The sequence below is a fragment of the Chionomys nivalis genome, chromosome 4, assembly GCF_950005125.1.
Source record: "Chionomys nivalis chromosome 4, mChiNiv1.1, whole genome shotgun sequence".
NCBI classification, from domain to species: domain Eukaryota; kingdom Metazoa; phylum Chordata; class Mammalia; order Rodentia; family Cricetidae; genus Chionomys; species Chionomys nivalis.
The window spans coordinates 105,833,535-105,844,599 of record NC_080089.1 but is presented as its reverse complement, the minus strand read 5'-3'; the positions used below and the strand labels follow the sequence as shown (position 1 = coordinate 105,844,599).

Sequence of the window (11,065 nt, the reverse complement as noted above, 5' to 3'; positions counted from 1 at the left end):
GAGAATGTATTTTTCCCACATACCCATCTCATTTACACTCATTTGTTAATGTGCCTCAGGAAGCTAGAGCAATGACCATCTTCCACTCTCATTGTGTGCTGACTATCAGGGCCACAGAAAACGTTTCTCAGACCGTCTCTCTAGTCACTTGATGGTGACATTGCTGGATGGCCCATCAGTGGAACTACTGGTCTCAATACAACCAGTAAAGTTATTTCTTTAGGGACTAGAGAGATGGCTCAGTGGTCAAGAACACTGACTGCTCTTCCAAGACTCTAGGTTCAATTCCCAACACCCACCATGGCAGTTCACAACTATCTGTAACTCCAGTTCCAGGAGATCCAATGTCCTCTTCTGGCTTCTGCAGGCAGGAGGATTTCATGTTTGAATTCTAGGCCAATCTAGGTCATAGGATGGCACCCTATCTCAGTCAATCACACACACCAAAAAAACCTTAAACAAGTATACACTATAAAACTAATCAAATCTCGCATGTGGATGGAAAATGTCTGTTGCTAAGGGGTTTAGGGTAGCAATGCCTCATGCTGTTATAAGGAATGATAACAGCTTTTTGTTGAACAGGTACTCAGAAAAGGAGGTGGGAACCATCCTCTGGCTCAGCAAACATGCAAACAGAAAATTCAAAGCCAGGCATGGTGGTGCACACCTTTCAATCCAGCACTTGGGAGGCAGAGACAGACAGATCTCTGAGTCTGAGGCCAGCCTGGTCTATATATCAAGTTCCAGGCTAGTCAGTCAGGGCTAGATAATGAGACCCTTTCTCAAAATAAAATAAAGGAGAGAGAAAAGAAGAAAAGGAAGGAAGGAAGGAAGGAAGGAAGGAAGGAAGGAAGGAAGGAAGGAAGAAGAGAGGAAGAAGGAAGGAAGGAGATTGACAAAAGTATAGCACAAGGAGCATTTACTCCTCCTAGGGCCTGTACTGTGACCTGTAGCCCTGTCTTCTGCTGCTTTGGCTTCTCAGGGCACTTCATGTTCTAACCTCCGACTCTGTGGTAGCAAAGCCAGTGATGGCGTCTGCAGTCCTCAAAATTATTTTCAATCCGAATCAGTGGACAGCATAGTCTAAAAAGCATGTCTATGTGTATATATGCCATGCCTATGACCTATGTAGTATGCATGCATGTGTCTTCATGTATATATGCATATGACTATAGCGTATATGTGTGCATGCATGTGCCTATGTGTGTGCATATATGCATATGGCTATGTGTGTGCATATATCCATATGTCTATGTGTACATATATGCATATGTATATGTATGTGCATATATGTCTATATGTGTACATATATGTATATGTCTATGTGTGTGCATATATGTATATGTCTATGTGTGTGCACATATGCATATGTCTATGTGTGTGCACACTCCAGCTTAGTGCTGGATTCTTTGAGTTTTTGTCTTAAAGGACAAAGGAGCCCAGCTCCCTAGGATCCAGGACACATTCTCTACGCTGCAGATGCACAAAATGTAATTTTGGGACAAAAACATATTCTGATTTCTGATTAGTAATATATGCTTGAATAAAATCAGCACGAGGCTTTTGGTTTTCTTTTTGAGACAAAGTCTCATTCTTTAGCCTAGGCTGAATTGGAATTCATGTGCAATGATGTGTAAGTGCCTATATACATGAGTGCACGTGTGCATGTGTGTGTGTGTCTGTGTGTGTGTGCGAGCGCGCACGTGAGTTCGCACGTGTGTGCGCAGAGGTCAGCAGCAGGCTTCAGGTGTCTTCCTCAGGTGCCCCTTTCTACTAGAAAGCTAAATATACACACGCAAAATCTCAGAGGCTGTATTGGCACTGAGAGGGAGACCCTATGGGTCTAATTCCGTTCTCAAGGTAGCCATCAGCATGAAAAACAGATTCCCTGCCTCCTAATGGGCGTCACATAATCAACTGAACCTGTTGAAAATGAGCACGTTACTTGATATTTTGTAGAAAGCTCTGGCAAGTACATCAGGCTGAGAGCCTACACGCCCGCAGCTGACTTCAATCAAAGCCTCACAAGCTGCAGGTGGCAATCCCACGAAATGCTGCCATCTTTGGCTAAGCCTTTAAAACCAGAGCAAGTCAGGGAGAAGAGCGAGTGTGGGCTTAGGCCAGGAAAGATGGAGATTTTTTTGTCTTGTGTGCCATTATGGGAAATCTTCTCCTATCTGGACACCTTCAGCTTGCTCCAGGCTGCCCAGGTGAACAAGGTAAAGACTCCGCTTTCTTCCTGCTGTCTAATTGACCAGCTCTGGGCCTGAACGCCTCCAGTTTGTATGTTCCTACAAAAGGCCCGTTGGCCTTCCCCTCCCCCCACCACGGAGTTAGCTACCCCAGCGTCACACTCACAGTCTTTCTTCACTCCTTAGACTGACTTTATTCAGCCCTGTCCATTCGGCTCCGACACACTAGCTCTCAGCTCGGGGACTCATTTGCTTCTCTTGACCACTGGGAGTGTCGAGCTACAGGACAGCAAAGGGATACGCTGGGGGTTTGTGGGCTAGCGTGGGCTAGCATGGGCTAGCATTATCAGCTCTGAAGACCTCAAATCCTGGTAAATGAGCCAGGCGTGCTGGCACGCACCCGTAATGGAAGCACGTGGGAGGCAGAAGCAAGAAGACCAGAAGGTTGGGTCATAGTCAGCTAAGTGGTGAATTTAAAGCCGTCATAGGCTACGAGAGACCCTGTTGCAAAACAGTAACGGTAACAACAAAATTCTGCTAAATTAAAGAAACAAGCTGATGGGTGTAGTTGTGCCGCTGATATGTGAGACCCTTGAGGTTCCCAGATCAAAGGTTTGGGGACTGGCCCTCCTTCCTCCAAGCCTGGAGAGCTGGGACTGCTTTTGATGAACTGTGTAGGCCGGCCCTGCACAGAACAAATAGAGCAGTGGTGGAGGTTTGCTGACTGACTTAAGGTCTCCTTTCTCTCTTGCAGAGCTGGCATGAGGTTTCAGGCAGTGATCTCCTGTGGAGGTAAAGAAAGGGGCAGGACAGGGCTTCTGAGTCCGCCCCCCTCACCTCTGGTGTGTGAGATACACCCAAGAAGACAGGGGCTCCGAAGAGGTGACCTGACTGGGAAGTTGTGTCTGAAAAGATGGCCCTGTTGCGACATCCGCCTAGAACTCCTGAACGCACAGACTTGGAAGCAGTTCTTCCTTCGCCAAACTAGGCAAGAGTACTCTATGACCTGGGCCAAGCCAGAAGACTTCATCTACAAAGAAATACCTAGGGACTTTGGTATGGACACCCAGTTGATATTTTCCCCAATCTATGCAGTCTCATATTCTCATTGGATAAGAGAAGGGGAATTAGAATTTAATGGCTGAGGTTGCCATCTAGCCGTGGAACCAGCCCTGATTCTTGTCTTGTCTCCTGTGATCTGAAGGAAAAACCCAGAGTGATGGCATAACAGCGTAAAGCCAGCCCAGCCCTATCTCCCCATTTCTCCAGAGCCTTCTTACCCTCCCCAGAATATACAGAAAATTGAATTGGAAAATTACTAAATAGCATAAGCTGTTATTTCCCTTTCCCTAAAAACCTCCTTGACAGTTTTCTGATGGGGAGCTACTTTAATTTTTACATTGTTCTTAGCATGTGCATATGCGATTATGTAATACACATGATGTGTATGTCAGAAGACAACTTTGTGGGATCCGTTCTCCTGATGGAAAGTCTTGTTGTTCGAGACAAGGCCTCATCATGTAAACTGGCCTGGAACTCGATATGTGGACCAGGCTGGCTTCAGACTTGAGATCTGCCTCTTTCCTGGGACTGGAAGTGTATATACCGCCACGCCTGGCTTTTTTTCTTTTTTTTTTAAGAAAGGGTCTCATGTACCAAAGGCTGACGTCAGACTCCACATATAGAAACAGCAATGACTTTGAATTTTGGATCTTTCTGCTTCCAAATGAGGGCTGGGGTTAGGGTTTATCTAGGAGTCCCCAGGAACCACTTGGTATCTCTAGAAACAGATTAAAGAGTAAAAAATCTGAGTCAGGCCAACCTGCAGCTTGTTTGGCTACCTCTCTTCATCCTTCCACAGCTGTTACCCGAGGCTCCCTGCAAAGAGGGAAATGGAAACCAACCTTTTTGAGTCACTCCTCAAGTATCTAGTGTCCGAATATTGTTGGGGTTTCTTTGCAGGATTGGGTGATGTGAACTATCTCTCGGGGAGGGGCTTGACCAGAGAAGGGCAAGGAAGATCGGTTGTCTGCGTGGTGATATCCTTGACTCGCCTTTCCGCCTGGGATCTTCAAGAGGTGAGTCTGGCCCAGGAGCAGCTAAAGGGACCTAGACCTGAATCCTGAATTCATCTCTTGTTGCAGAGACGGAGTCTCCTTGTGCAGCCCGGGCTGTCCTGGAACTCCCGATGCAGATTGACCTGCTTCTGCCTCCCCAGCGCTTGGCTTTAAGGTTGCACCACCACTCTCGGTTTCTTCCTTTTTTTTTTTTTTTTTTAAGATTTATTCATTTTATATGTACAAGTGTTTTTCCTGAATGTATGGATGTGTGCCACCTGTGTGCCTGGTGCCTGTGGAAGCCACAGGAGGGAGTCAGATTCCTTAGAACTGTAATTACAGATGGTTGTGAACTTTGGGTGCTGGGCCCTGAACCCAGGTTCCCTGCTGATTCATCCTCCGGGGCCTCTCCAGTCTTAAAATTTTCATTTTAGAAGCTTTCACTTACTCGGTTAGGTTTACACTCAGATATACTTTTTTTTGGATGTTTCTTTTTTATTTTATATGTGTGTGTGCGCCTGTGAGTTTATGACTGGGGGCCGGCAGAGGCCAGAGAGGGCTGTGGGATGTTGGGTAGGCTCTGCGAACCCACCTGGGGTCCCCTGCAAGCACAGTGACTGCTCTTAACTGCTGAACCACTGCTCCAGCCCCATTCTCCAGGGTTTGGTTGTTGTCTTGAGGCTGTGCTTCCTTACTTGCTCCTTTGCTTTGTTTATTGCTAAGAGGAAGGCCACTGGTTTGTTTTGTTTGATGTTAATTTTGTAGCCTGTCAATTTGCTGGGAGCTTTTCAGTCCTAAGAGTTTTCTGGTGGAGTCTTCAGGGTCTCTTAAGTACAGAATCACAGCTGGGTGGTGGTGGTGCATGCCTTTAATCCCAGCACTCAAGAGGCAGAGGCAGGAAGGTCTCTGAGTTCGAGGCCAGCCTAGTCTATGAGAGCTAGCAGAATCACCAAATAAGGCTACTTTAGCGTCTCCCATTCCTATTGGCATTCCTTTTGTTTGCTTCTCTTGGCTCATTACTCTGGCTAAAACAATACCATAGTGTGTTAAGAGTGGAATAAGCGTGGCTCTCCTGGTCTTGTTTCTGATGTTGCTGGAAATGCTTTGAGGGCATCCAAGAGGGAACAGTAAAGGAACCGCGGATGTGACTGCTCGTATGACTATGGTTTTATTAGATATGAGAGAACAGCCAGAGGCATCTTAGAGTCCAGAGCAGAGAGAGGAGGGAATCTGAACACGGCAAGCAGGCTGGTCATGGCCAGAGCTCGGGAAGCCGGGGAGCAAGAGGGAGTAGTGGAGACAAGAAGAGAACAGAGCACAGCGAGAGTAAGAAACAGTAGTGAGTTAGAAGCGGGTGAGCAGTGCAAAGCCGCGAGACTGGATGGGTGAAGGCGGAGAGATCGGATGCTTATGAAACAAGGAATCCCACTCTAGCTCAGAACTAAGAAATAGACCGATGTTTATTAAAAGGTAAAATTTACAAAGTCAGGATTCTCTGTTCGAACGATGGATGAAGATCAGATCCAAAGCAAACCGAACAGTAAACGGGCCCAGGGGGAAGCAGAGAGGAAGGGGCCGGACGCCTTCCACATCCGGGTAAATAGTCTATGAGGCCATGCCCCAGTAGGCGGGTAGTTGTGAGCTATACACCTTCCCGCAGCACCTCCCCCTTTTGTTTAAATAAGAGAGTTCTAAAGCTACTACAAAATTTTATACAATAAGAACAAATATCCTATTCTAACTAGCTTAAGTCTTATAAATAACTAAGCCAAGTCATGAGAGGAAAGTAACTACATTCATCTAGTCTTCAACCCCATCGAAGATCCGAGAAGGGAAATATTACCTGAGTAATTAGGAAGTGCAATTAAACAATTTCCAAAACATGCAACAAATCATAGAGACAACTGGCTACCTGGGCAATCACCCAAAGTCACATTTGCAACTTTGAAGCAACCAAGTCTGGCTAAGGCCTAGAATAACTGACAGATTGTTTTTAAAGGCAAGAAAAATTTCAAAACCGTCCTACCCTGTCTTGGCAATATTTGACAGTTCTGCTTATCCATTTCCAGATACTCCATGGCTTGCTCAGTTCTAATACCACCTAGTACCTCCTGCCCAGGAGTGGCACTGCCCACAGTGGGCCAAGCTCTCCCACACTGATGATTAGTTAGGAAATGCCCTCCAGACTTGCTTAGAAGCAATCTGATGGAGATGGTTTTCCAGTCAAGCTTCCTCTTCTCAGAGCTTGTGTCAAGTTTACACACACAGAATAACCACCAATACAACAAAAACTAACGAGGACAATTTGTCAAAAAACAACCCTCATTGTGTTGAAATATGTTCCTTCTACTCTGAGTTTCTTCAGGACTTATATCATGAGATGTTGGAATACACCCTTTTCTGCATCTATTGACATTTGATTTCTATCCTCGAGTCTACTTATATAATTTATAACACTTATTGATTTTATATATATTAAACCATGTATGCATCTTTATAATAAAGCCAGCTTGATTGTGGGAGTGATCTTTTTGGTATGTTCTTTTATTTTCTACTTCCCCCGAGACAGGGTTTCTCTGCATAGCCCAGCTGTCCTGGAACTCACTCTATGGCTGTCCTGGAAATCTATTGACTAGGCTGGCCTTGAACTCAAAAAATCCACCTACCTCCTCCCAAGTGCTCAGATTAAAGATGTAAGCCACCACCATTCAGCTTGGTATATTCTTTTTCTAAGACTTATTTTTATTATTTTTAAATTATTTCTATGGGGGCAGGTATGTGCACATGAGTGCAGGTACCTGTAGAGGCCAGAAGAGGGAGTCAGATACCGTGGAGCTGAAGTTACAAGATAGTTGTGATTACCCTAGGTAGGCACCGGAAACTGAACTTGAGTCTTCTGGAAGAATAGTATTCTCATAACCGCTGAGCCGTTTTTTTCAGTCCCCTGGTGTACTCTTGAATTTGGTTTGCAAGTATTTTGTTGAGAATTTATTTATGTTCAACAGGGGGATTGACTGTTACTCTCCCCCCCCATACTGCCTTTTTTTTTTTTTTTTTAAGGTTTATTATGTATCAAGTGTTCTGCCTGCATGTATCCCCGCAGGCCAAAAGAGGGCACCAGATATCATTACAAATGATTGTGAGCCATCATGTGGTTGCTGGGAATTGAACTGGGGACCTCTGGAAGAGCAGCCAGTGCTCCTAACCTCTGAGCCATCTCTCCAGCCCCCAACTCTCCCTCCCCCTTTTTTTGGTTGTCTTTTATCTAGTTTTGGTATTGGGTAATAATAGCTTCATAGAAAGAATTTGGAAGTGGGGCAGTGGTGGCGCACACCTTTAATCCTAGCATGTGGGAGGCAAAGGCAGGTGAAACTCTGAGGTTGAGGCCAACTTGGTCTACAAAGGGAGCTCCAGGACAGCCAGGACTATTAACAGAGAAACCCTGTCGTGAAAAGACACACACATCTACGGCCATACCACCCTGAACTCTCCCCATCTCCTCTGATCTTGAAAGCTAAGCGGGGTCAGGCCTGGTTAGTACTTGGATGGGCGACTGCCTGGGAATATCAGGTGCTGTAGGCTAAAAAAAGAAAGAACGCACACATAAAAGTTTGGTAATGTCCCTTCCTAATGTCCCTGTGGTGTACAGTAGTTTGAGAAGCATTGGTGTTAGTTTTACTATGAAGGTTTGGTAAAATTCACCAGGGAATTAATCTGGCCCTGGGTATTTATTTGTTCAGCTTTTTTTTTTTTAAAAAAAAGATTTATTTTTTACGTATACAATGTTCTGTCTGCATGTTTGCCTGCAGACCAGAAGAGTGCACAGATGGTTGTGAGCCACCATGTGGTTGGCGGGAATTGAACTCGGGACCTGTGGAAGAGCAGTCAGTTCTCTTAACTGCTGAGCCATCTCTCCAGCCCCCTTTGTTCAGCTTTTTGTTTTGTTTTTTACCTTTTTGCATGTGTATGTATGTGGTAATGCATGTGTACATTCCTGTTCACATCTCAGTTTAATTTTGGCAGGTCATGTACACCTAGAAATGTATCCATTTTTATTTTTTAATTTATTGGAAAGCATTTATTTTTAAGGTATGAGTTTCAGAATTTTGCTGATATCTGCCATCATGGCTATCTTCTGTCATTTTATTGATTTGGGTAATTTACTTGGTTTGGTTTTTATTTTCATTTCATTAGTTTCTCTTCCGTCTCTTTATTACACATATGTTTGCGTATGTATGTGTACATGCATGTGCCTACAATACCATGGCGTGTGTGAAGGTCAGGACAACCTGTGGGAGTCATTTTCCTCCTCTTATCTTGTGGGTGTCAGTTCACTGAACTTAGATTAACTAGTCTTGGTGGCAAGTGCCTTTACCTGCTGAGTCACCCACCTCACTGGCCCCTTTGCCTGGATCTTAGTGATTTATTTATGTCTGACTTTGGGGTTGCTTTGTTTTATTTCCTAGACATATTCACTTATTTGAGGTTTCTCTGAAAAGAGATTGTTTTGAGAGAAGGTCTCACTATGTAACCTTGTTTAGCCTGGAACTCAGAGATCCACCTGCCTCTGCCTTGCCTCCTGATTTCTCTTCTCTCTGGTGTTCTCTGATACATTAATGGAGGAGCTTGGATCTGTAAGCTTTCCTCTTAGGACTGCTCTTCACTATATCTGATGGTTTTTCTATGTTGTGGTTTTGTCTTCATTCAATTCTAGGAATCTTTGTTCCCTTTTGATTTCTTCAATGACTCCACTCAGTGTTCATCAGTTTATTTGATCTTCGCGAATTTGCATATGTTCTAGAGATCCGAGGACTGTTGGTTAATGCTTTATTCCAGTGTTACCAGAGAGAACACAAGAATTCTCTTAGAATATACACTATATATTCTGCAATATTTGGGTAGAATGTTCTATAGATGTCTAAGTTTTTTAACCTATGAAGTAATTTAATTCAGTATTTCTGTTTATTTTTCTGTCTATTTTTCTGTCAGGATGGCCTGCCAGTTGGTGAAAGTGGGGTATTAAAGTCACCCATTACTGTCATGCTGGATAAATCTGTAACTTTCCAGGGGTATTCGTCTTCAAGCTTGAGTACCCCATTGTTTGGTGCATATGCTTAAAATTGTAACGTCCCCTTGATGGATCATTTTCTTCCTTTCTCTCTCTTTCTCTCTCTCTCTCTTTCTTTCTTTCTTTCTTTCTTTCTTTCTTTCTTTCTTTCTTTCTTATCTTTCTTTGTTTTTTTTTTTTGTTGTTGTTGTTTGTTTTTGTTTTTTGAGACAGGGTTTCTCTGTAGCTTTGGAGCCTGTCCTTGAACTCACTCTGTAGACCAGGCTGGCTGGGATTGAAGCATGCGCCACCACTGCCCGGCAATAGATCATTTTCTTAAACAGAATGAAGTGACCTTTATCTCTTCTGGCTAGTTTCAATTTGAAGTCTATTTTGTCAGATATTAAAAGAGTACTTGTCTGTTTCCTGGGTCTATTTGCTTAGAATTCCTTTTTCACCCTTTTGTCTTTTTATGGTGAGGTGCATCTTGGGAGACCTTTTGTTAAGAGCTTTGTTTTGATACCTGCTCTTGATCTGTTAAGTGTTTTTATATCTCTTGACTCAGTTTTAATAGATTTTACTAAAGAACTGTACAAATTTCTTTCTGACTTTATAGAGAGACCCCCATGGTACCAGCACACAAATTTTGTCAAGGCACAGCTTGATCAATTTAGGGAACCCACATAGGTATTGTAGAAGCAAAGTTTGTGTGATTTTTAGATCTGCTGAGCCTGTGTGTGCCTAACTATGAGCAGGAGCTGTGCTCTACTGGGGATGGGACACTTGACCCTGGCTGTTCTCCCCAGGATTCTTCCTATGGTGGTGTCTGCCACCAGGAATTGGGTACCTCATCCCAGAGCTAAACAGAACAGAATGTGGCTGGCACTGGGCATAGTTTCTCTTGGGACCTTAAGCTGTGTGTCTTAGGGGAGGAAAGGCAGTGGAGCTGTGGCAACATTGCTTGACACAGTACCAGTACACCTGTGTGTGGGAGAATCAGGGAAATCTTGGTTCTCTTTCCCCATCTGGTTTGTTAAAGATTGGAGCCCATATACAGACCTGGGAGAGGGATAGTGTGAACCATACAGGACCCTACTCTTTACCCTAGTCCCTGTGGGAAAGTACACAGGCCTGGCTATGCCTGTGGTTCTTGAGGGCAGTACCCATGGTTTACCTCTGCATCATGACACCAGATCCCACTGTGCACTCCCTGCTGGTTTGGGCAAGAGTTTTCTTGTGTACTCTGACTTGTGAGACAGCCATGTGCTGAGCCGGTATAGCAGAATGTCTATGAGGTCCCAGGTAGACTTATCTGACTCCCAGGCATGGATTGTGCAGGCTTTCCCACTCCCAGAGCAGTCTATGGGGTCCCAGATTTGGGTTTGCAGCTTTTCTCCCAGAGCAGTATAAACACAGGGCTAGCTTTGTTCTTGAGATTCCAGGATACAGCCTTCTATGGGGGCTCTGGTAGGTGAAATTCTTTATCTCTGGGAGGAGGTGACTGGTTCTCTTATAGATGAAGATGCTAGCAGCAGGTGGCCATATTCTTTGTCTTGCTATGACCTTCCCTGTTCTGAGTTTGCAAGGTTTCGTTTTTTTCTATGGTTGAATCCCAGTACTCAGTAGTCATGTATCAAAGTACACAGCTGTGTCTGTGGCCCCCACACCACCCCCCAGGGAGAAGTAGGTGAATTAATGCTGAATGCTTCTAAGAGTACATACTGCTTATCCTCTGTTCTCAAATATTTTCTTTTTCTTTTAAAAGGTAA

The 11,065-nt window shown here is 44.3% G+C and overlaps 1 protein-coding gene and 1 pseudogene across 1 annotated transcript in view; both read left to right on the top strand.

Annotated features, from left to right (window-relative positions):
• Window positions 1-2,129: 2,129 nt before the first annotated feature.
• The window catches only part of Fbxw12 (F-box and WD repeat domain containing 12), a 29,594-nt gene continuing 20,658 nt past the window's right edge, over window positions 2,130-11,065 (top strand). The window contains exons 1-4 of the mRNA XM_057768450.1: window positions 2,130-2,219; window positions 2,947-2,984; window positions 3,073-3,248; window positions 4,155-4,270. Coding sequence (XP_057624433.1) covers window positions 2,130-2,219; window positions 2,947-2,984; window positions 3,073-3,248; window positions 4,155-4,270 — 420 coding nt within the window. The remainder of the gene's footprint in view (window positions 2,220-2,946; window positions 2,985-3,072; window positions 3,249-4,154; window positions 4,271-11,065) is intronic.
• On the top strand, window positions 7,713-7,831 carry LOC130874039 (5S ribosomal RNA; annotated as a pseudogene).